At 59.4% G+C, this 26,615-nt stretch overlaps 2 protein-coding genes across 5 annotated transcripts in view; one reads left to right on the plus strand and one right to left on the minus strand.

The window, feature by feature from the left end:
- On the plus strand, positions 1–10,964 carry OVOL1 (ovo like transcriptional repressor 1). Its single transcript, XM_024217795.1, has 4 exons — positions 1–100; positions 9,074–9,249; positions 9,808–9,994; positions 10,669–10,964. Exons 1-4 carry the CDS (start codon positions 1–3, stop codon positions 10,962–10,964), a joined length of 759 nt encoding a protein of 252 aa, XP_024073563.1.
- A 9,253-nt stretch (positions 10,965–20,217) lies between these two features.
- The window catches only part of PC (pyruvate carboxylase), a 236,947-nt gene continuing 230,549 nt past the window's right edge, over positions 20,218–26,615 (minus strand). For all 4 annotated transcript variants that reach the window (XM_024217764.3, XM_024217765.3, XM_024217763.3 and 1 more), the window contains 8 exons: positions 26,325–26,481; positions 25,815–26,055; positions 25,201–25,450; positions 24,653–24,897; positions 24,299–24,478; positions 23,847–24,098; positions 23,294–23,434; positions 20,218–22,535 (listed from right to left, as the gene is read on the minus strand). In XM_024217764.3, the coding sequence (XP_024073532.1) occupies positions 22,287–22,535; positions 23,294–23,434; positions 23,847–24,098; positions 24,299–24,478; positions 24,653–24,897; positions 25,201–25,450; positions 25,815–26,055; positions 26,325–26,481 (1,715 nt within the window). In that variant the 3' untranslated portion in view covers positions 20,218–22,286. The remainder of the gene's footprint in view (positions 22,536–23,293; positions 23,435–23,846; positions 24,099–24,298; positions 24,479–24,652; positions 24,898–25,200; positions 25,451–25,814; positions 26,056–26,324; positions 26,482–26,615) is intronic.

Genomic DNA, 26,615 nt, shown 5'->3' on the forward strand with positions numbered 1-26,615 from the left:
ATGCCTCGGGCTTTCTTAGTGAAAAAATCCTGTGTGTCTGTGGGCAAGAGGAACTGGAGTGAATTGCCTGATGAAGAGAGAGGAGAGATCTATGTACCAGGTGAGTCTGACTGAAGGAAGGGTGTTAGATCTGTGCAGATACTTATCTGCCCCCCAACACCTGCTATCTGAGCACCTCACAACCCTCAAGGGAGACAGGACAGGGCAATCATTCCCATTGCTTAGAAAGGGAAACTGAAGCACCCAGAGGCTAAGTGACTTCCCATGGTCCCACCGCGGGGTGTCTGTGGCAGAGAGGGAATTTAACTCAAGTCTCCCAAGTTCTAGGCAAGAGCCCGAACCACTAGACCAGCCTTCCTTGCTGGAGATTAGAGCTCTTAGAAATATTGCCGTTAATGCTTGTGGATGGCACACGGTCCCTATTTCCGAATCGTGCCTGCTGCTGGGGTGGCAAGTCACCTGTTCCAAACTCCGCACAGGAGGCTGGGGGACAGCAGCGCTGGGGAAAGAGGGGAAGTGGCTTGGGCTGGAGGGAGTGGGGCTCGCCACACAAAGCAATGGCACTGCCCTGACATACAGCTCCAGGCCGGCTGGAATGGGGGGGGGGGGCAAGGAGTCCGTGCTCCCTCTCTGCACGGAAGGGTCTGCAACGGTTTCTTGGTGGCGAGAGTCGGATTCCAGGAGGGTGACCTTTGGACTCAGCTCATTTCCTTAACTGATCTGCGGATGAGAGCCCGTGTGTGTGTCTAGGGACCGGAGCCAGGATCCCCACAGGGACCCACCAGGGTTTCCAATCAGCGTTTTTTGGACACTGCTCTTCCCCTGCGAATCTTTGCCAGGCCAGCCTCCAACTTCTTTATTTTCTTTCCTGGCCATTCAGTCGGGGGCGCCCCAGCCGGGTGGCTGCTCAGGCAGTGGGGGAAGCGCAGTTCTGCAGAACTCCAGCGGCCATGCTAGGGAAGTGGCTTTTAATGTTTAAACTCCCTCTTGGGATTAGCTTGTTTGTTAGCTAAGGGGCTGGGAGGTGCGTGGGGATGCTGGCTCCCAGCGGTGAGGGGGGAGGGCCTGGCAGTGCTGCAAACTGGCGAGTCAGGATAGGAACACCAGAACTAATTGTATCCCAGAGTCCTGGCTCCATCTAACCATTAGACCTCACTCCCCTCTTTGGGCTGAGAACAGAATCCAGGGGTCCGGACTCCCCTCCTCCCCCAGACCCTACTTCCTTCACAGAGCTGGGAATGAGACTAGAAGTCAGGACTCCTGGGTTTACTCTGCTCAAGCCACTAGGAATCCCTGCCATAGCGTTAATTCTAAGGGATGTTTTGCCAGCTATTACATTGTAAAGCGCGAGGCTGGTGCTGTGATTAGGGCACTAGCATAGGACTTGGGAGATGTGGGTTCAATTCCTTGCTCTGCCCCAGACTCCCCCTGTGATACTGGGCAAGTCACTTAGCTTCCCTGTGCCTCTGTTTCCCCATCTGTAAAATGGGGACGATAGCACTTAAGGTGCATGTGGGGGAGATTCTAGACAGTGCAGCACCCAGGTACCTCAGTGCTGGTGGGCAGACAGGTATTGGGAGAGCATTTTTCTTCTGGGGGCTACTGAAAGATCTTTGAGCTGTGAGTGCAGGGTGCTGGCCGAATGCGCCAGTGAGCGGAGCTTTAGAAACCAGTTTAATTGAATGTTTTTTTTTAAGTGAATGGTCTCAAAGTTTGACTGAATGGAGTTTAAAAAAAAAATCTTATGCAAGCAAAGAAATCCTAGGTTGGGCCTGTTCTAACTGTTCAACCTGTCTAGGATCCAGATAGACCTTAAACTCAAAGGCTGGAGAACATGAGCTCAAGCCTCTGGCTGGAAAGTAATCTGGTTTAAATTCTCAAAAAGAAGGTTGAGAGGTAACTTGGTAACAGAGCAAATAGTGTACTGAAGAGCCTTTAATCTAGCTGCAAGAGGCAGAACAAGAACCAATGGGTGGGTAAAGCCAGACACATTCAAGTGAGAAAGGAGGCCCCAGGTGTTTAAGTGTGAGGGTGATTAACATTGGAACAAATGGCCAAGGTAAGGGGTGGCATCTCCATCTCTTGGAGAAGCCTAGATGCCTTTTGGGAACATGCTTTAGTCAAACACAAGTGACTGAGCTCAGTGCAGGGGGACTAGATGGTCTAAAGGTCCCTTTAAATCTATGGCTGTTGAGGTTATCCCCATTTTACAGACAGGGGTTTGAGGCACAGGGTAGAATCATAGAATATCAGGGTCTAACAGGACCTCAGGAGGTCATCTAGTCCAGCCCCCTGCTCAAAGCAGGACCAATCCCCAGACAGATTTTTGCCCTAGATCTCTAAATGGCCCCCTCAAGGATTGGCCTGCTAAACCCAGGGTTATGAGTTCAATGTGCAAACCACTGAGCTATCCCTCCCCAGAGCTGGGCATAGAGGCCCTGAGGGCTGCTGGAGATTATCAGAGTAAGGGGACCTGTAAATCTGATGGTGGGAGGGGAATCAGGGCTGCTGAGCAAGGACCCCCAATGAAATCAACGGGACGCTGAGTACCTGGCTCATGACCCACCCTGCAGCACGCAGGGAGTGTGTATTAGCACCCTGCCTGGGAGTGCCTGGCCCTGGAGTCTGTAATTAGCTGGTAATTAATACCCGGATGCTGTATGAGTAGCTGTCTGTGGATTCCAACCTGCTGATTCCTGGCAGAACCTGGCATCCATCTGGGTCATTAACTAATCCAAAGGGGCCTGATTTCAGTTTGATGCCCCCCACCCCATCCTCAGGGCCTGTGTTTGATCTTTGTCGCATGTCAGAGGGAAAACGGAGAGCCAATGAGGGGAAAGAAATTGACCCTTTCTTCCAGAGCTGGCATAGAACCCAGGAGTCCTGAGTCCCAGCTCTATCCACTACTCCCTCTCAGTATTGTTCACTTCTCCCTTGACAGATTACTAACTCACTGATTGGCTGGTCCTGGTTCCCTTTAATCCTGTCTCCTCCCCCTGATGGGTCAAGCTTTGCTGCCCCCTCTGATCAGATAAGCCTCTCAGCCCTACTTTGGGGTCTCCCTTCAAATTGGCACGATCCCTTGGAGCCAATAGCTTAAATATCCACCAGTGCAGGTTAGACACTTGCAGAGGGGTCTGGGAGCTGGGACTTCTGGGTTCTATCCCAGCTCTGGGGGTGGAGGGAGGGCTGAATCCTGGTCCTACCTTTGCCTCTGTGAATTCTGGCATGGCTAAATCAGGCTGTGATATGATTGGGAGGCTCAAGGGAGGGCATTAGAAATGTGGGTCCCAGTGACTCCGTTAGCACAGCAGGTGTAGGGGGAAGTGCTGCTCCTGGAAGCTGTCTCTGCATGCGAAACTCCTCCCATCTCCTACGTGCTCAGCAAAGCAGCTGTGTGGGACCAGATGATCTGGCATTGGGTCTAAGGACCCTGGGTTCTATTCCCAGCTCTGTCACTGACCCTGGGCATGGGCCTTCCCCTCTCTGAGCCTCAGTTTTCCCTCCCACCCTTTGACTCTTTACACTGTGAGCTCTTGGGAGCAGGGACTGTCTCTCACTGTCTGTGGGAGCCATCAGATGGCAGCCAGGGCCATGGAGGCCCCTGCATGTCACTGGCTCTGGGGGCCAAGTGCATCCCATCTCTGACCTGGTGCTCCTGGTCCATGCTCCTATGGGGCGGGAGAGGTGGATCCCAGCATCAGTTCCTGGGGAATTTCCTGTGGGGGAGCAGTGTTGTCTGCCGCCTGCATTTCTGGCCTTCCCCTTTGTCTTAAGCCCTGGCCACTCCTTTCCAAGTCACAGCAAGGGAGGGGGCTGATCCCCTCTCCTCACCATTACCGTGTGAACAGCACTAGATTCTCATCCCACCCCACCCCAAGGTAGAAATAGCACATGAGACCCAGGAGTCCTAGCTGACTCCTAGCCTATCTATCAGGGGATAGCTCAGTGGTTTGAGTGTTGGCCTGCTAAACCCAGCGTTGTGAGTTCAATTCTTGAGGGGGCCATTTAGGGATCTGGGGCAAAAATCTGTCTGGGGATTGGTCCTGCTTTGAGCAGGGGGTTGGACTAGCTGAGGTCCTTTCCAACCTTGATATTCTGTGACTACTGCTCTCCCAGAGTCAGTGGTAGAATATTGTGTCAATATTCTGCAAGGGTAAATGGGACAACCCAGGCAGTTATAGGCCTGTCAGCCTGATGTCAATCCTGGGCAAGATAAGGGAGTGACTGATACAGGACTCTATTAATAAAAAATGAAAGGAGGGTGAGATAATGAATGCCAATTAACCTGGGTTTATGGAGACTAGATCCTGTCAAATGAACTTGATATCTCTTTTGGTGGGATTGAAAGTTTGGTTGACAAAGGCCATAGTGGTGATGTAATAGATGTAGATTTCTGTAAAGCATTTGATTAGGTGTCATGATATTGTGAGTAAAAAAAACTAGAATGATACCAGATCAATACGGCCAATGAAATGGATTGACAATGGGTTAAGTGATAGGACCCAAAATGTAACAGTAAACAGGGACTCAGCAGTGAGCAGCTGTTTCTAGTTTCCCACTAAGTTTGGTTCTTGGTGCTGTGCTTTTTAACATTTATCAAGGACCTCAAAGAAAACAAAAAAACATTCCTTAATGACGCTTGCGCATGACAGACGGAGAGGGGGAGCGGGGAATAATGAAGAGGACAAGTCACTGCTACAGAGCAATCTGTATCACTTCGTAAGCTGGCACCCATAAACAATATACATTTCAACAGAGCCAAATATAAACGTATACAGCTAGGAACCAAGACTGCAGCCATACTTACAGGAGAGGGGACTCTATGCTGGGGACCAGTGACTCTGAGAAAGGTTTGGGAGAAGGGTGTCCTGGTGGATAATCAGCTGAACATGAGCTCTCAGTGCAATGCTGTGGCTAAAAGGGCTAATGCAACCCCTGGCTGTATAAACAAGGGAAGCTCACATAGGATTAGGGAGGTTCTGTTACCTCTATATGTGGCACTGGTGTGACCACTGCTGGAATCCTGTGCCCCATTCTGGTGGCCACAATGCAAGAAGGATGTTGATAAATTGGAGAGGGCTCAGAGAAGAGCCACCAGAATGATTAACAAATTGGAAAACATGCCTCGTAGTGAGAGACTCAAGGAGCTCAGTCTATTTAGCTCAACACAGTATAGGTTAAGGAATTACTTGATCCCAGTATATAACTACCTACGGGGGAAGAGAAAATATTTAATAAGGGTCTCCTCAATCTAGCAATGGTCTAACAAGATCCAATGGCTGGAAATTGAGGCTGGAAAAATTCAGACGGGAAATAAGGAGCAAATTGGTACCCGTGAGGGTAATTAACCGTTGGAACAACAGACCAAAGGCTGGGGTGGATTCTCCGTCACTGGCCATTTTTAAATCAAGACTGGCTGGCTTTCTAGAAGATCTGCTCAAGTTCAGCCCGGCTTTCACACAGGTCCTAGGGCTTCCTTACGCTTCACAGGTCAGACTAGGTGATCCCAGCGGTTCCTTCTGGCCTTGGAATCTATTTACACACACAGGCCCTGATCCTGCAAACAGGCTCCCAAGGGAGGTTGTAGCAGCCCTGTCCTTGGGGGGGGGGGGGGGGGTTAAGACCGGCTTGGGAAAACACCCGTCCAGGATGGTTGGGGTTTCCTTGGTCCTACGTCAGCAGGGGCTGATGGACTAGGTGACGCCTCGAGGTCAGCCCCACATTTCTATGTCTGGCCACGCATGTGCTTCGCTGTCCTCTGATGGCTATTTGGACCCTGTTGCGCTTGGTGCTGTACAGCCCGGTACAGTCCTTGCCCCCAGGGGCATACGTAGTAGGATGTAATTGTTCAGTGGCAGACAAACGTAGAAGGAAGACCTCTGGCTTTATACATGACCCCCCTGCGAAAGTCTCCAGGAACGGCCCCCGGCTCTAGCAACTTTAGCAGAGGGGTCAGAATTTCAGGCCGTTGTGTGGCGAGCTGGTGGGGAAACGCTGCAGAACAACTTGAGAAAATCCAGAACTTCCCATGGCAGAGGTCCAGATAATCCCCCTCTCTCTCCCATAGCAGCACCAGATCTGCTTTCATTCAGCCAGGAATTAATACAGGGAAGCCCTATGGCCTGGGTACTACAGTAAGTCAGACTAGATGATCACACTGGGCTTTCCTGGCCTTGGTATCTATTAATTCACTGAAGCTGCATGTGAAGATGATGCACAGGCTCCAGCCAGTACAGAAAGCAGCTGCCTCCCTTTTTCATAGCTCGGGTCTGTGCTTGAGTCTCTCCACTGGCTCCCAGCTCACTCCTGGTGTCAGTTTAAAGCCTTGGTCCTAATTTTCAAAGCAATTAGGGGATCATGCCCCAGCTGCACCAAAGCCCATATTTGATCTATAAACCGCAGTGAGCGCTGCACTCCTTGGGGACGTGCAGATCCCATCACCCAGCATGAAGATGAGCTAGGGACAAAGCGTTCTCTAGGGAGAGGACCCAGCCATGCAACGGTCCTCCAGAGACCAGGCTAGCCCAGAGTCTGACCAGCTCTAGGAAACCCTGCAAAGCCTTCCTCTCCAACACCAGGTAAAAGGGACCTCCTGCGCCATTGTGCCCAGGCCCTGCTATCACAGCCACCCAGCCCCTTGACAGACATGCATCCAGCTCCATCCTCAGCTGGGTTGGGCTCTCAGTGTTGGTAAGTGCAAAGTAATGCACACTGGAAAACATAATCCCAACTATCCACACAAAATGATGGGGGTCTAAATTAGCTGCTACCACTCAGGGCAAGAGATCTTGGTGTCACTGCGGGTAGTTCCCTGAAAACATCTGCTCAAGGGACAGTGGGAGTCAAAAATGCTCAGAGAATGTTAGGACCCATTAGAAAAGGGCAAGGTAATAAGACAGAAAATATCATAATCCCACTATAGAAAGCCATGGGACGCCTACCCCTTGAATCCTGCATGCCGTTCTGCTCACCCCCAACTCAAAAAAGGAGATGTTGGAATTGAAAAAGGTACAGTGAAGGGCAATGAAACTGATGAGGGGGATGGAGCAGCTTTCCTATGAGGAGAGATTAAAAAGATGGTGTTTGTTCACTTTAGAAAAGAGATAACTAAGGGGGGATGTGATAGAGGTCTATAAAATCATGAATTATTTACCCCTTCCCATAACACAAGGACCAGGGATCACCCAATGAAAGTAACAGGCAGCAGGTTTAAAATAAAAATAGACTGTATTTCTTTACACAATGTACAGTCAGCCTATGGAACTCATTGCCAGGGGATGTTGTGAAGGCCAAAAGTATAACTGGGTTCAAAAAAGAATTAGGTAAATTCCTGGAGGACAGGTCCATCAATGGCTATCAGCCAAGATGGTCAGGGACGCAGCCCTATGCTCTTGGTGTCCCTAGTCTCCGACTGCCAGAAGCTGGAACTGGATGACAGGGGATGGATCACTCGAAATTGCCCTGTTTTGTTCGTTCCCACGGAAGCATCTGGAACGGGCCACTATCAGAGACAGGATACAGGGCTAGATGGACCATTGGTCTGACCCAGTCTGGCCATTCTTGTGTTATTTTCCAGAACATCTCACCTCTGATGGGTAGAAACCTTCTTCTTATCTCCAGCCTCAATTGATTCCTGCCCAGTTTATCCTCATTTGCTCTTGAGCCAACACTGTCCTTTAGCTTCAATAGACCTTCTCCCTCCCTCCATATTTATAGACACAACCAGATCCCTGCTCAGCCTTTGCCTGGCCAGGCTTAACAGGCCCAGCCTTTTAGTCTCCTCTCCCCTGATTACCCTGGGAGCCCTTCTCTGCACTGGGCCAGTTTGGATCCCTTGTTCCTGAACACGGGTGACCAGAACTGCGCACGGTGTTCCCGCTGAGCTCTTCCCATTGCCTCGGCCAGGGGCATTAATGCTTCCCTATCACCACTGGAAATCCCTCACCGGATCCAGCCTAGGCTCTTTGATGGAGCCTTTCTGCTCTCAGTGACACTCACAATTTGATCACCCCTTTCCCCATGCAGGGTTCTGACCCTGTAAAGGGAGAAGGGCCAGAGACTCCATGGAGTCCACTAGGGACCTTTGTGTTGCTATTGGTTTCCTGTGGAAGGTGCCGGGATGCTATGGTGATGGGCTGCAGGATAAAAGCCTTGGACAGGTGGGGGGGCTGGACCCTGTGAGGCAGGGGAGAGGTATTGAGGCTGTTCTGCTGTGGAGGGGAGTGCTGGGGTGACTGGCTAGCTGGACTAGTTCTACCCCCCTCCCCCCCGCCTCCCCAGCTGGCCCAGGGGCAGGTGACACCCAGGTGGAAACGCTCAATTAACCGCCTGGGCTGGGCCGGACTTTCCAATAACATCTCGGGGAACCGGTTCCAGGGGCTTGTTTACTGCAGCACTAGGCAATGGGGTACAGGGAGGTTCCCCTTTGGGGGGCACTGCCTCCAGTCTGGGTGGGGAAAAGGATATGGGAGCCCTTCTCCTCTGGGGGGGTGCTGGCTTTGATCCATCACAGAGCTGGGGGACTGGCTGGCTCGGGGGGTGGGGACTGGGTATGGGTGGGGGGTTCCTCCTGTGTTGCCATGGCCCTGGCCCAGTTCCCCCCCCGTCTCCAGGCTGCCAGGGTGCGCCCCTCCCCAGTCCGTGGCTGCTCCGTTTCTGGTGGCGGGGAGGGGGGGAGTGTGAACAAGCCAATGGCTGTCCCAAGGTGGTGACTCCACTTGGCGCCTCTTTCACCTGGTTCCATTCTGATCGGTGGGGGGAGGGGAGAGGGAAGACAGTGAACACTGGGGGTGAGGGTGGGGTGGCGAGCCTGCCAGGGAAGGGGGATCCCCTGGAAACTCCCCACTGCTGGGGCATCACCCTCGTTGCATGCAGTGTGGGTCAGGTGGATGATGGGTGAGGCCCGCTGGGGGGCTTGCAAGCTCATGGGGCCGTGCGGAGCCCAGGTGGCTCATCTCCCATATGGCCCTGGAGGGACGGGCCTGATTCCCACCCTCCACTACCTGTATCCCCCAACATAGATCTTAGGGAGCAAAGCCCCCCAATAACCCTCCCCTCTGCTTTCTCCTAGTCTGCCTGGGGGGCTGTGCCCTGGGCAAGGACTTGGAGCCCTCGGTGGCTGAAGCCCCCTCGTATCCGATGCCCCTGGACCTGACCCTGCGAGATCCGAGCTACACGGCTGCCCAGCTCCCTGGGGAGGTGCCCCCAGCTGGGCAGCACAATGGGTTCCCGCGGCCCAAAATGAAGGTATGGATTGGGGGCCAGGCGAGTCGGGGGCTCTTCCGGGCTAAGGGTGCATAGGGACCCCATGAGGCCCATCTGGGCTGTGCAGGCTGGTTGCCTAGGGGAACCTCAGGATCCGTCTGTGCCCAGAGAACCCCCTTCTCGCCCACTGCACTGTGGCTGGGTACAAGGGAGGGTCTGAGCATGATCATGAGCACCTGGCATTCCCGATGCCCAGCTTCCTTCTGTCCCAGTCCTGAGCTCCTCGCCCACACAGCTTTGCCAATGCCCCTCAATCCTGACATCCAGCTCCCCTGCTGTCCCATGGTGCTGGGAGGCAGAGACTGTGGGGGGAGGGGTGTTTGGGGGAAGGGTGGGGTCCCTGTTTGTGAGTGTCCAGGGAAGTGGAGGATGGTTTGGGGAGGGGACTGGAGCAGTGGAGGATCTGGTGCTTGGGACGGCTCCCTAGGGCTGCAGGTGGTGGTGGGGTGTCTCTGAGCCTGGGGGAGGAGACAGAGCCCCACCACTGGGCATCCCCTCCTTGGATTCCATGTCTGACAGCTCCATCCCCGCCCCCGGCAGGTGACGTTGGGCGCGGGGCCGGGCGAGCTGTTCTCCTGCCCCGTGTGCCAGAAGGGCTTCAGCTACCAGCGCATGCTCAACCGGCACCTCAAGTGCCACAGCGAGGTCAAGCGCCACCTGTGCCCCTACTGCGGGAAGGGCTTCAACGACACCTTCGACCTCAAACGCCACGTCCGCACCCACACAGGTGAGAGCCCTGCCCCCCCAGCCCTCCCCCAGCACCTGCCCAGGTGAGAGCCCTGCACCTGCTGGGACACCCTCCCCCAACCCTGCCCAAGCACCTGCCCAGGTGAGACCCCCCCGCCGGGCCCCCCCCCCCCCGCCCCAGCACCTGCACAGGTGAGAGCCCTGCCCCTGCTGGGACACCCTCCCCCAGCCCTGCCCAAGCACCAGCACAGGTGAGATCCCCCCTGCTGGGACACACACACCCTGCCCCAGCACCTGCACAGGTGAGAGCCCCCCTGCTGGGACACGCCCCCTCGCCCCAGCATCTGCACAGGTGAGAGCCCTGCCTCTGCTGGGACACCCCCCTAGCCCTGCCCCAGCACCTGCACAGGTGAGCCCTGGCTACAGGACCCACCCCTTAGCCCTACATGTAGGATTCTGGGGGATTTCTTAACCCCTCTCCACTCTCTGCACTGGTAGAACGAACGGGCCCCTGGGGCTGGGATTGGGGGTTGCTGTGTCTGTCTGTGTGCACACACCAGGGGGCTTACTGGGTTTCTGGGCAGTGGGGGCTCTTGTGGGGCTGGATCTGTGCAGGTGGGAGTCAGGGGGGCTAGGTCCCCGGGGACGAAGGGAGATGTGAGGGGTGAATGTGCACAGGGAGTGCTAACCCTTCGTCCCCCTCCCCCGCTGCAGGCGTGCGCCCGTACAAGTGCCACCTGTGTGACAAGGCCTTCACGCAGCGCTGCTCGCTGGAGTCACACCTGAAGAAGATCCACGGGGTGCAGCAGCGCTACGCCTACAAGGAGCGGCGGGCCAAGCTCTACGTGTGCGAGGAGTGCGGCTGCACGGCCGACAGCCAGGAGGGCCACCTGCTCCATCTGCGGGAGCAGCACCCCGACAGCCCCTTGCTGCGCAAGGCCTCGCGCAAGACGGCTGCCTCCCTGCACAGTGCCCTCCCCACGCTGCTGCAGAGCAGCCCGCGCCTGTGAGACGGCGCCCCCTGCAGGGCACCCGTGCCTGGGAGACAGCGCCCCCTGGGGGCTGGGCAGGGCCCTATCCAGCACTGAGTCCCTGGGAGACAGTGCCCCTGGTGGGCACCCAACACTGGGGCAGGACTAGTGACTGAGCCCTGCTGCCTGGAGACTGGACACCGCCTGCTCCCTCCCAGCAGTGGCCTGGGACGTGGGCAGCACGTGGCAAATGCTCCGAAGAAGCCCCCACCCCCTGCGGAGAAGTCCCCAATGCTCCCCCCCCTCGAGGGGCAGCCAGCTATCCACAGGGCACTGACTTTGCACTGCTCCTTTCCCGAAGCCTTGGGGGAGATGCGGGCAGCTCCCTTCTGTGGGCCGTGTCCAGTCCCCCGTAGGCTCTGCCCACAGGCTGGGCAGACAGGATTTTTTACCATTGTGCTTTTCTGAGGGGGCTGGGCAGCAGGAGTCATGTGCCCCCCCCCCTTCTCAACCTCGGTGCCATCCCCGTCCATCCCCCCCGCCACACACACTCAGGAAGAAGCCAGGGGCGGCTCCATTCCTTGCCCCCACCAATCCCATCAGGACCATTCTGCTCTGGATTTCCCAGTCCCCCTTGGCCCCATCCCCAGCTGTTCCTGCGTGAAGTGAGGTTTGCTCCCGGGCTGCTGCTGCTGCTTTGGGGAAGGTGTTTACATTACAAATCCCAGCTGTCCCCACTCCGGGAGTCTCCGGGGCTGACAGGAGACCTGTGCTGTGGGGCCTGAGAATGCCTAGGAAGGGGGCAGGCTCATTCAACTCCAGGGCCCCAACCACACTCGGGAGAAATATCCATGACATAAAATCTGGGCACCGGCTTTGATTCAGGGTGGAGACACCTCCTCGGACATATCTAGGAGTTGGGGGGGGGAATCTTCCATTCCTATAGCGCCAATTCCCCAGGCCCCTCCATGCCACCGTTTCCCCTCCCCCCACTTGCAGAGCTGTCACTGACCTGGACAGCTGGGGGGATCGTGGTGACTGGAGAATGTTGATCAGGGAATTAGGATTTATCTGAATTCCCCCCACCCCCAATCCTCCACCTTATTTGTGCTGCTGTCCTGAGGCGGGGGGCTGAGGTACAAATGCTTTAATGGGGGAGGGGGAGGCTGTGTCTTCCCCCTGCCCTCTTTTCTGTGGCTCAACTGACCGGTAGAGCCCCACACACCCACCAGGTCCCCCTCCCCCTACCTGCTCCCCTCCAACACCACCTTTACACACCACAGAACACCTGGGCATTGGGGTCCCCAGGATCAGGGCAATTCCAGCCCTCCACCTGCATTGCCAGCCCCACAGCATCCATTCCCCAAGGGGGGTGTCGTAGCAGAGCCCCTAGGTCAGGGGGAATGGGGTAGGGCCACGCCATGGTCTGCACCCCACATATGACCAGCTGGGCTGCGTTCCCCCCGCCCCTCACCTACCCTCACCGTGACTGCAGCGGGGCGATGCCAAAGACCCAGCTTCCCCCCCACATACTAACTGCAATCCCTTTAAATCTGGGGGTGGGGGTGGCTGCCTCTCCTCCTTGGGTAGATATTGGGGGACTCTGCCAATCCCCAGTGCCAAGAGGATGGGTAGAGGGACCTGTTCCCAGCTTAGTGGGGAGCTTCCCCCCAGAGGGGACCCTGCATCCCACTAAGCTGGGGCTGCTCTAACTGCATCCGTCCTGTCCCCCACCCGCTGCATGTACAGCGGTGGGGCAGTGGGTCCTGGCAGGGGTGTAGTAGGAGATGTTGGGGTGCCAGGGCCTGGATCTTGTTTACAGTTTGGCTGTGGGAAACGAGCCAGACAGTTTGTTAGTAATTGTGAGTTTGTATCTTTGTCTGTTTGTGAGTCTAGTAAAATCAGGGAATTGAACGAGCTCTGAGCAGTGCGCCTCACTCCTGTCCAGCGGCCCCTGGCTACCCCTGCCTGCAGCTCTCCGAGCACCCCACGGCGTGTCCCCTCTGGCTAAGGCTTGTCTAGCTGTACATGCAGAGTCTGGCTGCCCCCCCGCCCACTGGCCACAAACTACGTGTTCCCATAGCCCAGCTGGGGGGGAGGGGGGATGCTACCAGAACCCACAGAAAGGGGGGCAGCCAGGACCATGGCTTGGCTAGGGGGCAGTAATGGAGCCAGAGCAGAGACAGCAGCTATCCCACTGGTATCCACCCCCCCCCATTCCAATCAGACCCATGGGCCCCGCCAGCCTGGTATTGCCCCCCTCTCCCTGGATCAGCTGCATGAGCCCACCCAGGTTGGGTCCCATCACGGACTCCTTCAGCCTGGCAGCCCCTCCCCGTCCAATTGTGGCCAGTTGCTGATTGTCCAGCTGGCTGGTTAGTCCAAGGAACTCTGGGTTTTTCAGGGACCCGGCCAGATTTGCAAACCAAGGGCTGCGCCCTTCCCAGAGCAATGCCTAGCGCCAGCCGCGCTGCCATCCTACAAGAAAGGAGGCAGCGGGCCCTGCTGGCCTGGGACGTCTGTGTCAGGCTCTGGCAAGCAGGGGCTTTGTGCCATCACACCCAGAATTGCCCTTAGCTCCCCCCACCCCCGTTCCAAATCCCAGCTCTGTGCCAGCATGCCCCCTGCAGAGCCTGGCTGGTGTGCAAAGAGATGGCGCTGCTGCCCGCTGGCAATGTAAAGTGTCCTGCGCCTGCCCAGCTCTGGCACTGGCAGTATTAGCCAGTTGTTTGAGTGCAGCAGACGCCTGTGCCCACACACCCCTCCCTCCAGCAGTGGGGGTCTCCCCCCCCACCACGCTGATGGATATTAGAGGGGAGCGCCCACTCAGCCGTAACTCTGCCCGCTGTGGAGCAGGCAATCGCCGCTGTGGAGTCTCTGCACGCATGCCAGCTGCAGGCCCTGGGCTAGGTGGAGCTGTAGTGAGCGGTGGAGGGGTTAGTTGGCACAGCTTGGCAGTGCTGTACTTGGCCCATGAGCTGATCTGTGTGGGGAGGGGGTGAGTGCCTCTGCCTCCCCTGCCTCGTGTATGGCGCATGTGCACTGTGCTGGGGTGTGTACCTCACCCTGGCAGTGATAGGGTTAAGGGGCGCTAGAGAGGCCAATTAGCCCATTCTGGGGCACCTGGGTGTTTCCTCTTTGCGAAAGGCACCGCAGAGGGGCCTGCAGGCAGCGCTTGGGCCCTGTCCCTGAAGGGAGGCCAGGGAGCAAGCCCTGGGAAGTAGTGCGCTGGCTAGAGCCCGGTGTCTGCGGCGGGAAGGGTGGGAGTAATTGAGCTGGGCCATGGGTCTGGACTCTCCGTGTGGCCTGCCCGGACGCCGAGTCACTGCCCAGCTGGCCAAAGCCCAGAGGAGAGTGAGGCAGAGGGACTGCGATGCAGGGTCTCCCCAGGAGGAGGCGCCCTGGGCTGGCGAGTCTGTGACAACACCTCTTGGGAGCCCCAGCGGGCCTGGCTCCAGCTCTGCGTTTTGTGGGTGTTGCTAGCCGGGCCCAGGGGTCTCGTAGCACGGGGAGTGTCAGCGGCCAGGTGAGTGCTGGGCCTGCTCTGGGCGGTTGCTGAAGGGCGAGTGGCGGCCCGGCGTTAGCAGTCGGCTCAGGGTGAAGGGGCGGGTGGGTCAGGCTGGGAAGCAGGCGCGGGCTGAGTGCAGCGCCATGGCCAGAAGCACAGAGGGGGTCTCTGGGTGGGTTGGTCAGAAAGGGCCGAGTTAAAGTTGCGGGGCCGTTTCCATGCACTCCGTGTTTCCTGGCATCACTGTTCTGCGGCACTCGCTGGTCGGGAAGGGACCGAGTTGGCACCGGGCGCTGCACGAAGCCAGGTCGGGGCGGGGAATTCTGCAGTGCCCAGCAAGCCCCAGCTGTTGGCTATTTGCCTTCCTGAGGCTGGCAAGCGGCCCCTCCTCTCAGCCTTTGATCACCCAAGGCTGCTCCCCAGCACCCTGCACTCGCTCAGGTGGGAGTTAACCCTTGAGTTGTTTCTGTCCAACTCACCAGTGTCTGGCTTCATGAGCCAGGCAAGCAAAGGGCCAGCAAGGTGCCCAGGAATGACGACGGGCATAGAGACCCCCTTGGTGCCAGTTGGATGGGCTGGGCTGGGCACATCACCCAGCCCAGGGCATCGAACAGGCTGGGCATCGTGAACTTCTCTGACTCGCTACGCTGGCGACGTGCCCACCGTGGCGGTCAGATCCAGGGAGACCACAGGGTTATAGCGGGCAAGGCGAGGGGGGGGGGCACAGCACGGGGACGTGCACCCGTCGACTGCCCCACCACAGCGAGGCCCTGCACGTCTCCCACCCGCTCTGTGGCCCGCACTCGGCCTGAGATAACAGCCCCCACGGGTGGCTTTCCAAGGCCACATGGAGTTGTAGCAGTTTAGGGCCATTGGGCTCATCAAGGCTGACCTCCTGGATGGCACAGGCCAGAGCTTGTCACCCAGTTCCCCCTGTTGGAGCCCAAGCACTTGAGTTGGACGAAAGCATCTACCAGAAGGGCAGCCAGGCTGGGCCTGGAGCCATCAGGAGCTGGAGGCTCTACCGTGTCCCTTAGGGGCATGTTCCGATGGTTACTCACCCTGTGCTGAGGTGGATGTGAGCTGAGTAAGCAAACTGCACGCCTCAGCCTCCATGTCACTGCAAACAGCCCATCCCGGCCCTGTTCCCCAGAGGGGCAGCAATGTACTGAGCGATCCTCAGCAAAGGCAGCTTCTCAGCCTGAAATCCAGCTCGCCCGCTGGCCTGTGGGCAAAGCGCTTGCTGGGTCGCCGATCCCAGCGGGACACGTGCCCATCGGACCCATGGCGCCCCCCCAGGCTGGCAGCACCGACAGAGAATCTGCCCCCACAAAGCCACAACCCTGCGTGAGCTGCAAGGGACACTGCCTGCTCTGCTGCCGAGTTACTAGAGCTCGGTGCCTGTGTGATCCCCCTATGCCCGCTGCCACCCTAGGGGCCAGCGAACTGCGCACAGGGCCTGGGGTTGGCACCCTCTAGAGGAGACAGGACCCCCCATGTCCCAGTGCCCACCCCCCTGAGCCAACCAGGCAGTCCACCCTGCCCTGGAGCTGGCGCAGAGGGGAAAGGCTCCATCTCCCAACTGGAATAATTTCTGTTGCTAGTAGCGATGGCAGGCAGGAGCTCTCTACAGATGGCTGCTCCCGGGGGCTGGCAGCCTCCCCGTGCATGAGCCTGAGGGGGCGCCCAGCCGCCCATGAAGAGCTGCGGGCCCCTTGAGTGGAGTTTAATTTACCAGCCCACTGGAGCAGCGGGTGAAGGGGGTGGCATTCAGAACAGTGCAAAGGGCTGGCAAGGCTCTTGGGCGGGTGTGTGTGGGGGGGGTGTACGGGGATGGCTGTGTACGGGAGGGATGGGTAAGGCTTTAAATCCTGATTTGAGGCCTTCAGTATCTCAGCCAGAGGTGCTGGGCCCATTGCGGAAGTGGGTGGGTGCGGTGCTGTGGCCTGCGATGTGCAGCTCAGACCAGATGAGCATGATGGTCCCTTCTGGCCTTGAAGTCCCTGAGCCTATGCTGGGTGGGACGGAGCAGCGGGGGTGGGACGGGGCTAGGCGTGTGGGGGAGGGTGATGAGGGGCTAGAGGGGTGGGTGGAGCAGATAGCTGTAGAGAGGAGTGTGTATGAGGCTAGAAAGAGCAGGATGTATGGGGATGGAGAGGTGAGCTAATCAATGTGTCAAGCACGCCCGGTGGAGGAAATGCCAGGCTAAAGGGTACCTGTAATATTGACCCTGGCAGTCGTCCTTTCCATGATCTCCTATCCAACCGGGTCATCACTGGGCACTGAACTAAAATCTTCACAGCCACAGCCCAGACCTTGGCCTCTTGAGGTAAAGGACTCGCAGAAGTAGGTTGTTATCCTCTGTATAGCGCAGACTGCCCAAGGAGGGCAGCTCGCTCTCACCCACCCGCCTATTTGCTACAAGGTTGGGCCTTTGGACTCCTGGCTTCTATCCTCAGCTCAGGGCGTGGGGGGTCTAGTGGTTAGAGCAGGGGGGGGGGCTGTGAGTCACGGCTTTTGGGGGCTCTCCTGCTCAAGGAGGGGCGTGGGTCTAGTCAGGGAGGGGACGGACTGGCAGTGAGGACTTGTGGGGTCTAGTGGTTACACATCACACAGCCAGGTGCGTGGCTTGTGCACAGCTGTGGTGCATGAGGGGTTTTGTGACTCAGTTTCTCTTTGAGTGGCTGGCTCTAGGGGTTATATTGCTTGGCCTGGTGCAGGGGGTAGGGGCTGGGGCTGAATGTGCCATCAGGCATTGACCAGCCATCAGCGCGCATGACTGGAAGAGCCTAGGCTGGAGCACTAAGGCCCAGTGCGGGCGCGAGGGGCAGGCTCGTGGGTCGAACAGGGTGGTTGTCAAGGTTGCTCCTGGGACGCACAGGGACACAGGCCCTGGTGACACTCCACCTTGCAGAGACGTGCTGGCACTAGCTCTCTTTGAGCTCGCGGGCTAGCCAGGGTAGCACAGGCAGCAGCATGGGCTAGCAGCTCCGCGTGCAAACCCGTCTCCCCCCACCCACAGACCCAGCATGGCTGCCCCATGCCGCGGCCCGTGCCGCCCCAGCTAGTCTCACGCACTGGCTCCATGAGTTAGATTGGGGGGGGCCAAACTTACTGACTCTTCGAGCCACGTATGACAATCGTCAGCTGTCCGAGCCGGGGCGCGCCTGCTGGGGCTTTGGCCAGCCGAGAGGGGCCTGCCGGGGCTCCAGCCCTACTCCTGCTGAACCCCTCCCTGCTGGGCCGAAGCCAGAGGCGATGCGTGTGGGGGTGTGTAGTCATGTGCCCCCCGCGCCCACACACAATTTTTGCCAGGATTTGCTGGCCTCACATGGTGCCGTTGGGCCCCCTCCCTGCACGGCAGCTACTGGAGCCACCAAGCTGGGAACTGCAGCCATGGGGAGCGGCCGCGGCAAACAGCTGGGAGCTGCAGGGAGGGGCTGAGGGCAAGTGTGTGTGTGGGGGATGTGACTCAAGTTGTTGGGGGGAACCTTTAAATTGTGCCCCCCACTCTCAGCAGGTAGCAGTTGTCTCTGGCAGAAGCCCCTACCCCCACCACCCACCACAGGGCAGAAGCCCCGAGCTCCCCTCTCCCCCCAGTCTGGTAGGCAGAGACAATCTGCTGGGGTGGGGAGGGGGGTTGCTCCCTATCTGATACTGGGCCAAACCCGGCCGTGGTTTTGTCCGGTATCAGCCAGGGGACGCTGTCTTTACCAGTGCGCCGCTCCTCCTGCCGCGTGGCCTCCCGTGCGTGGGTCCAGGCCATTTCAGCAACATGTACATGCAGGGGGTGGGGAACAGGACGGATGCAGTTAGAGCAGCCCCAGCTTAGTGGGATGCAGGGTCCAACATGTTCCAGGACCATGCGTGGCCACCGTAGGGAGTCGGGACGTCACCCCAGCTCCAAGTGCAGCCGTACCCAGGCACTGCAAGCCAAGGGGGCTCCCAGCCCAGCATGGCTGGCTGAGCCTGGGCGACCCTTTAAGTGTAGGTTGCCAGAGCTGTGTTGCTCAGGGGTTTGCCACATCCTCTGCCCCCCTGACCCGGGGCAGCCTCAGCTGGACGCATGCTGGGGCCGTTGGCAGCCTGGGCTCTCACCTCTCACTTGAGCTTGGCTTCGCCACACTGCCCTAAGAGCTCCCTGAGGAGCTTTGCCAAGGGACTAATACACCTCAGCTTGCTCTGAGCGGGCTGCGCTGTGTCCTGGCAAAGCCTCCCGGAGTGCGTGGCTCCCTGAAGCGTGCTGTGGCGAGCGCACAGCTGGAGCCAGCAGGCCGGGTCGTGGAGCTGAAGAGCTGCGGAGCTCACCCTTGTGGGCGCCTAAGTGGTGGGCTTGGCAGAGGCGTGGGGATCCTGCTGCGAGCCGGTGGAGAGGCCAGGGTAGCACACGCCCTGTCAATAGGGGACAGCCCTTGAGAGCGGCAGCGCGGCAGAGTGGAGTGACTGACATGGTAACAACGTGTGTGTGTGTGTGTGTGTGTTTAGTGGCCTCCCACTAACATGGGTTCGGAAGCGCAGAGAACTATTATCCGCAGAGAGTAGAAAAGGGGAGACCAGACCCATGATCTCCCAGCCCAAAGACCGTCCCCTAGGCCCTAGGCAGGGGTGGGTCAGTCCTAGGCCAGGGTGACGGGGCTGAGAGTCATGCGGCAGGCACAGCTGCAGAGTATTGTATTAATTCTCTTACCGCACAGAGGGAGCTGAATTATTAACGACCCCGGCAGCGTAACGAGCTGGTGGGAGCGGCTCAAGGAGCTGCCATGCCAGATTGCAATGTCCTTCAAACATTAGCGCCAACCCCTGCTCCCCAGCCAGGGGCTCCTGCCGCGCTCTGCCCGTTCACACACAGCTCCCCTGGTGCTGAGATGTGGCTGCTTCTGGAGTGGGGGGCAGGGGCTGTTTACACAGCGATCTCTTGCTTGGTGCTGGGACACAGCCTCCCATGGGGTGTGGTGGGGGGGGGGCTGTTTATTCCGGGGGCCTGCTGTGGAACGTCCCAGCTAGTAACACCCGGGCAGCACTTCACTAAGCATCTCCGCCCAGCGCCAGGCAACTGCTCCGCTCTGGGTTTGGAGCCAGCTGCCTCAGGGCTGAGCTGAGACCTGGCACCTCATGCAGCAGCCAGGCGCCCTGGTCCTGGGGACAAGACTTAGTGCCAGTCGCTTGGTGTGCGGGTTAAGGGAGCCCCCATCTGGTCAGTGTCAGCAGTGCTGCCTGGGGGATGCAGGTACCAGTTGGTCTGCAGTTACCCACAGGATCTGTAGGGGGATGGCGCCCTGTATTCAATCCCCTGCCCTCCCTAAATCAGCTAGCCCCCCCCTCCCCCCCCGGGCCCAGCTCAGAGCCAGCCTCCCCCAGAGGGGAAAGACCCCATGATTCCCACCCACCCCCGATTCCATGGAATCTCACCCTAGCTCGCTACGCTGCCTGAGCTGACAGCAGCACGTTCGGTTTGCATAGCAGCTACTTGTAAGCCACGATTTTCCTTTCAGCTGGGAGGGTGGGAATGTTGAACGTGGAGCCTGGAGCCAAAGTGAGAGCGATGCTGCGCCACCTGCACCCGCTGCCCCTGCTATCCCAGCCCTGGACCCCCCCCCAGCTCTGCTGGTGCCCCTTAGCCCTGCCCAGCAACAAAAGGCTGCTGGTTGGGACTGATGGGCTTCGGCTGAGCTGGGTGCACCCCACAAACAGGCAGCCACACCAGCGGCAGTTCGGAGTCTCTCCAGCAGGGGGCAGGCTGCCCCCAATTCTCTGGTCTTGTCACAAACTCAGCCAGGCCAGCAGTGAGCGGTTAGTGAGATGAGTTTTATTGCCCAGCTGGGGCTGGCCCCTCAGGGACCCCGAGTCACTGAGTCCTTCCCAAAACGGCCTTGACCCTTCCAGCCCAACGGGGCGCTGGGGAGGGGCCCTAACGGAATCCCGCTTGGCAGCTCCTGCACCGCAGACTGTCCTCACGGATGTGAGGTTTGTTCCCGTGCCCTCAGGCAGGGGGGAAGGGATCTCACCCCCTCCCCCAGCTCTGGGCAAACAACCCTGTAAACATCTGACACCCCTCCCCCCCTAAAACCCAGCATGATTGCTTTGGTCGCTACCCACTGGGTGCCCCCTCTCACCACCTCTCCGTGCGATGCCCCCACGGAGTGCCCCATCCAGATCGACACGAGGATGGGGGTCGCCGGGAGCAGGGATGGGGGCAATCCATGGCTGGTGATACCCCTGAGTTCCCCCCCGCTCTGAAGGGGGGAGGGGCATACGTATTTGGGGGCAGGGATTGGCAATTAAGACAATAGAAAAGAAACCTGATTACGCATTAGACTAACCCAGGGTTCAAGCAGCAAGAGGAGCCCCCTCAGCTGAGGGGTCCCCTGAGACAGCATGGCAGGGGAAAGGAGCCCCTCCCCCCCCACAGCCGGGGGCAGGACCCAGGAGCTCAGGTGGGGCACTGTTCTGCCCCAAAGGAGAAAGGAGTCATGGTTGAGCCGGGGGGGGGGGACAGCAGCTATTGGGGGTATAGAAAGCAGTGGCAGCCTGTGGGGAAGGTGCCCCCCAGAATTGAGGGTACCTGGGCTGGAGGCGCAGGGGGACAGCACCCCACATGGTGCAGGGGGTAACTGGGCTGGATGGGGCAGCGCCTCCTGGCAGTTGATGGGTATAATGCAATTGGCAGCAGAGTAAGTGGGATGGGAGGGGACAGCACCTCCCCAGCAATGCTTAGCCTCTGAGATCAGATACCCCCTGGTGGAGGCAGAGGGAACTGCACCCCTAGGCTGCATGATGCTGACATACACGTGGGACTTCTTTGTACAGTTATGAACTATCTGGGTGACTCCAGACTGGCCACTTTGCATCGCTGCCCCCTGGGGGGAAAGAGCTGATTGTGTCCGTGGGCTCAGGAGCTAAAGGACGGGGTCTGCCATGCCTGCTGCCCGGGCTGGAACCGGACCGGACTGCAAGACACACAAATGGAAGGCCCTGCATTGGCAAGGGCCTGCCAATGGGCCCACGGGGACAATGCAGCAAGGACAATGCAGCTGAGAGCAGGGACTCCCTCCAGCACTCCGCAGGGAGGCAGAGGCCAAAGACCTGGAGCCGGAAACAAAGGGAGAACAGGGGTGAGCAGCAGGGACAGAGAGCAAAAAAGGGTCTCAGGGCAGCAGGACATGCTGGGGTCCTGGCTCCCACCAACACAGGCTCCGGCCTGAGGACCCTGCGACGCTGGATCCCAGGTGACTAATCAATGCTCCCTCGGCCTGGCCAGGCTGCCCGGCCTCGCTGCAGATCATCTCTGGGTGCGTCGCTCCTGGAGAAGGGAGAGTCTCTACAGCAGTCTGATGGCAGCTGGACTGTCTGGAGCTCACGGGGGGAGCAGGGGGGTTGGCACCCAAAGGTCCAGTCCTGGAGTTGCTGAGGCCGCATGGGTGCCTGGGGAAAGTGTGGGTCTGGCACACCAACAGGGTCACAGCCAAAAGACTGTGTAAAGACTGGGGCATAACACAGCCCTGTCAATCCATGACAGGTGCACAGACACCCCCCCCCTGGTGGCGACAGAAGGAATTGCACACCAGGCTGCATGATCCACAGGCTCCCCTGATGGTGGTGGAAGGAACTGCACTTCCCCCATAAGGTGCGTGACTCTGAGGCTAAGCAGGACTCCAATGGGGATTGCAGGACTGGGTGGGGGGAGAGAAAAAAGCTGGCGCGTCTCCTGCAAGCAAAGGGTTAAAAGTGGGCATGACATGCCCTTAAAGTGACAGTGTGCCGGCTGCATCCGACACATTGGGGGGCAGGTCTCTGTCCGGGATGGGGGAGGGGAAGCAGAATGCAGCGGGGGGGAGGAGGGGAGGAGGCGGGGCCTATTCGATTTCCAGGATGAGATCATCCCCCTCTAGGTTCATGTCCGGTTTGACGTAGATCTTTTTGACTGTGCCGGCCACGGGGGAGTTGACTACGGTCTCCATCTTCATGGCGCTGAGCACACAGAGGGGCTGCCCCTTGTTGACCTTTGCCCCCTCCTCCACCTTGATGTCGATGACCTTGCCAGGCATGGGGGCCCCAATCTGGCCCTTGATGTCCTTCAGCGCCTTGGGGTGGAAATGCATCTCCTGGGGGGCGAGGCAGAGAGACAAGGTTAGTCAACACATCCAGGGGTGAAAGTAGAAATAGGGACTTACCGGTACGGGGCTGTGTTGGGGCCGGCTCTGGACCCTGGGAGGGGCGGGGATAGGGGGGTCAGAGCCAGCCCCGGCCCGCCCTGTACTGGTAAGTGCCTCCCCCTCCCCCGCCGGGGTAGCACCGGCAGCTGGGGGCTCCGGCAGCAGTTTAAAGGGCCTGCTACCGCCCCGGGCCTTTTAAACTGCTGCCGGAGCCCCCAGCTGCTGCTGCTACCCCAGGGCTCCAGCAGCAGGGCTCCGGGGGCTATTTAAAGGGCCCGGGGCTCCCCTACCTCTACCGCCCCGGGTCCTTTGAATAGCCCCCACAGCCCCGCCGCTACTCCAGGGCTCTGGGGGCTATTTAAAGGTCCCAGGACCCCCCTGCTTCTACCGCCCCGGCCCTTTAAATAGCCCCTGGAGCCCTGCTGCCCCAAGGCTCCAGCAGCGGGGCTCTGGCAGCAATTTAAAGGGCCTGGGGCTCCAGCCGCTGCTGAGAGCCCCAGGCCCTTTAAAGTGCCGCCTGGGGAAGCCGGGCCGCCCCGGTACGGCGCACTGGCTCTTGCTGGTGTGCCGTACCGGGGCGTACCGGCTTACTTTCACCTCTGAACACATCTCATGCAACAAGGCCTTAGATCGGGCCAGACCCGTGTGTTCAGCCTGCAACATCAGACCCAGAGGCTCTTCCAGCCCAGTATCTACCCCCTTGGCACCTTCATGGCTTGTGTGTCCCTGACCAGGATGGAGCGCAGCTGCCCATTGAGTTCGAAGAAGACCTCACGTTGGCCAGCCCGGTTCAGGTCTCCCAGCGCGAGGGCTTTGATGTGCAGGGTCTTTCCACGTTCCAGCTCCACCTGCAGGGGGAGACAGAGAGTGGTGAGGCCCACAGGGCTTCCTGAACCTGCAGAGAGTTGGGAGTCAATCACTCTCGGGGAGGGGCGCTGCCTTGAGTGTAACTGACACGGTGATGTTTCCTGAGTCTGCAGAGAGCCTGAGCTGATTTCTCCGAGAATGGGGAGCCACCCCACCTGGAACTCCTCCCAGTGTCCCACTGATCCCAAAGGCCCCCCAAACATAGGGCTTGATAGTCTCCCTTAACCCTACACCCCACAATCCCCAACCCTCCCACTTCAAACTTCTCCTCAGGCTCCCCTGGACCCTACTCCCAGGTCCAACCAGCCCCCTCAGAGCCTTATGTCCCACCATAGAGCCCAGGGTGCAGGTCTCCCCACCCCGGTCTGGTCCCTCCCACCCTGACTCGCACACCTCGAACTCCTCGGCGATCTTGGGCCCCTCCAGGAAGAGGCGGGTGTTGAGGCACTCGACGGGGCCAAAGGTGGCCGTGAACTCCTTGAACTCGTCGAACACCTTGGGGTACATGGCGGCCGAGAGCACGTCCTCGGGGGTGATCTCCTCCTCCTGGTGCCGCGTGCGCAGCTCCTTCTCCAGCTGCTGGAAGTCCAGGGCAGGCAGCGAGGCCCCCGGGCGCCCCTCAATGCGGGGCAGGTCCTTCAGCACCTGGGTGGGAGAGCGTCGGGATTCCATGCTGGGGGGCTGGAGCAATGGGAGCCCAGGGAAGGGGATACCCCACCCCGCCTCGTGGTCCCCATGGCTCACCTTGTAGTGAAAGGGCTCAGGGAGAGGAACCTGATCTAGCCCTGCCCCCTACGTGCCCAGGATTCCCCTGCAGCCCCACCCCACCCATTGCCCAGCCCCACCTTGGAGCGGAAGGGCTCAGGGAAGCCCCCGTAGGGGATCCCGATGTAGCCCTGCAGGAACTCCACCACGGAGAGCGGGAAGGAGAGCTCGTCTGCCATGGCCTCCACCTCCTGCCGCGACAGGTTGTTCTGCACCATGAACTGCGCCAGGTCCCCCACGATCTTCGATGACGGCGTCACCTGCACGGGCGGGAGATGGGTCAGTGCGGGCAGGCCCCTGTCCTGGGGCTAGTCGGAACTGGCGCCCCCTAGAGGGGAAAAGCCCCATGTCCCATTCCCCACCCTCCCGAGCCAGCCAGGCCCCCTGGGTGGGATCAGAGCTGGCGGCTCTAGAGGACTGTGGGCGGCTCTGACCTTGATGAGATCCCCCAGCAGCTTGTTGGCTTCGACGTAGGCCTTCTTGACCTGCTTGAACTTGTTGCCCAGCCCCATGCTGTGGGCCTGGAAGTGCAGGTTGGTGTACTGGCCGCCCGGGATCTCGTTCTCGTACACGTCGGCGTTGCCCGACTTCATGGTGGCCGTGCAGTCGAAGGCGGCGTACAGGCCCCGCGCCATCTCCCAGTACTCGCTGTAGTCAAACACCTTCTCCATCTGGATGCCTGAGGCAGGGGAGAGGAAGGAAATGGGGCTCGTCCGGGCTGCAGGGGTCGGACTTGGCCCACCCTGGTGGGTGGGACAGAGGCGGGGCTCTGGGACTATCCACGGCTCCACAGAGCATGGGGGCAGAGCTGGGCCATGCATCGCCCTGGCTCTTTGCCCTAGACCATCTCATGCTGTTCTTAGACTGGATCGGGACAGATGCCTTGTCTGACTCTGCGCCCTCCCTGCTCTAAGCACTAGATCCCCTTCCCCTCCCAGAGCCGGGCGTAGAGCCCAGGGGCCCTGGCTCCTGCGGCTAGTACCTGTGTCCTGGCTGGTGCCCCGGGTGCAGGCCACCAAGGCGCCCATGCTGGGCTGCGAGGTCATGCCGGACATGGCGTCCACGGCCACATCGACGATGTCAGCGCCGCCAGCGGCGCAGGCGAGCATGGAGGCCACGCCCGCCCCGGAGGTGTCGTGGGTGTGGATGTGGATGGGTATCTCGGGGAAGCGCTGGCGCAGCGCCCCCACCAGCAGCTCCGAGGCGTGCGGCTTCAGCAGCCCAGCCATGTCCTGCAAGGGAGGAGAGGGCTGAGTGTAGGCGTGGGGGGCAGGAACAGGGGGAGGGTGGGGAGGGGTGAACGGGGTAGGGAGCAGGGAAGGTGCAGGGGGAACCAGGTGTGTGTGGGGGGCAGAGACGTGGGCAGGGGCTGTGGGAGTGGAGGGGGGAAGGCTGGGGCAGGAGGGGATGGGGAGGCAAGTAAGGCAGGGCGAGCGAGCTCCGGACACCCTACCCTGTGCCATGATGCCCCCCAAAGAGTGGCATCTCAGTCCATGATGTCCTGGGCTATGGGTCCCCCCAGGCTCTGCTCCCCAGTGCTGCCAGTGCCCCCACCCGCAGCCCCCGGCTACCCCAGTCCTGGGCTCCCCTAGGTACCTTGATGCAGAGGATGTGCGTCCCCGCTTTCACCAGCTCCTCGGCCAGCTGGACGTAGTATTCCAGCGTGTATTTGGTGCGGGTGGGGTCGGCCACGTCTCCCGTGTAGGAGATTGCGGCCTCCACCACTCCCCCGGCTTGCCCCGCCGCCTCCATCCCCAGCAGCATGTTGGGCAGGTAATTGAGGGAGTCGAAGACACGGAAGATGTCCATGCCATTCTCCTTTGCCACTTCACAGAACCTGGGGGACCAGGGTCACCCGGTGAGTCCTGGGGGAGAAGGATCCCCATGGGGACTGGGTGCCAGGCCCCCCCCATGTAAAGTTATCCCTGCTGACCCACCCCACAGGTCTGGCGTCAGGGTGAGTCAGCCAGGTGACTCTGGAATCCCACCCCCTTTTCTCACCCCCTCCCCTGGGGGGTCTGAAGCCCTGACCCTCAATCCTATCCCAGGCTTGAGCTCCCCCGCCCAGCCCGGCTGATGCCCTGTCAGCCTGCCCCGTCGGCTCACTTGAAGACGGAGTTGTCGGGGTAGTTGGTGTAACCCACGGCATTGGCCCCTCGCAGCAGCATCTGGAAGGGGATGTTGGGGATGAGCTCACGGAGCTCCTGCAGCCGCTGCCACGGGCACTCATACAGGAAGCGCATGGCGACGTCAAATGTGGCACCTAGGGGGCGGGGCAGAGAGGTGAGTAGGTGTGACTTGCCCCCACCCCCGGTGTTACCCACAAGTTCTCCCCTCAGCCCTGCCCCCCCCCCCCCTCCCCCGGGGGGGGTGCCCCCGGGGGGGGAGGGGCCTGCC

This window comes from Terrapene carolina, unplaced genomic scaffold (genome assembly GCF_002925995.2).
Source record: "Terrapene carolina triunguis isolate 2854851 unplaced genomic scaffold, T_m_triunguis-2.0 Scaffold89, whole genome shotgun sequence".
NCBI lineage: Eukaryota > Metazoa > Chordata > Testudines > Emydidae > Terrapene > Terrapene triunguis.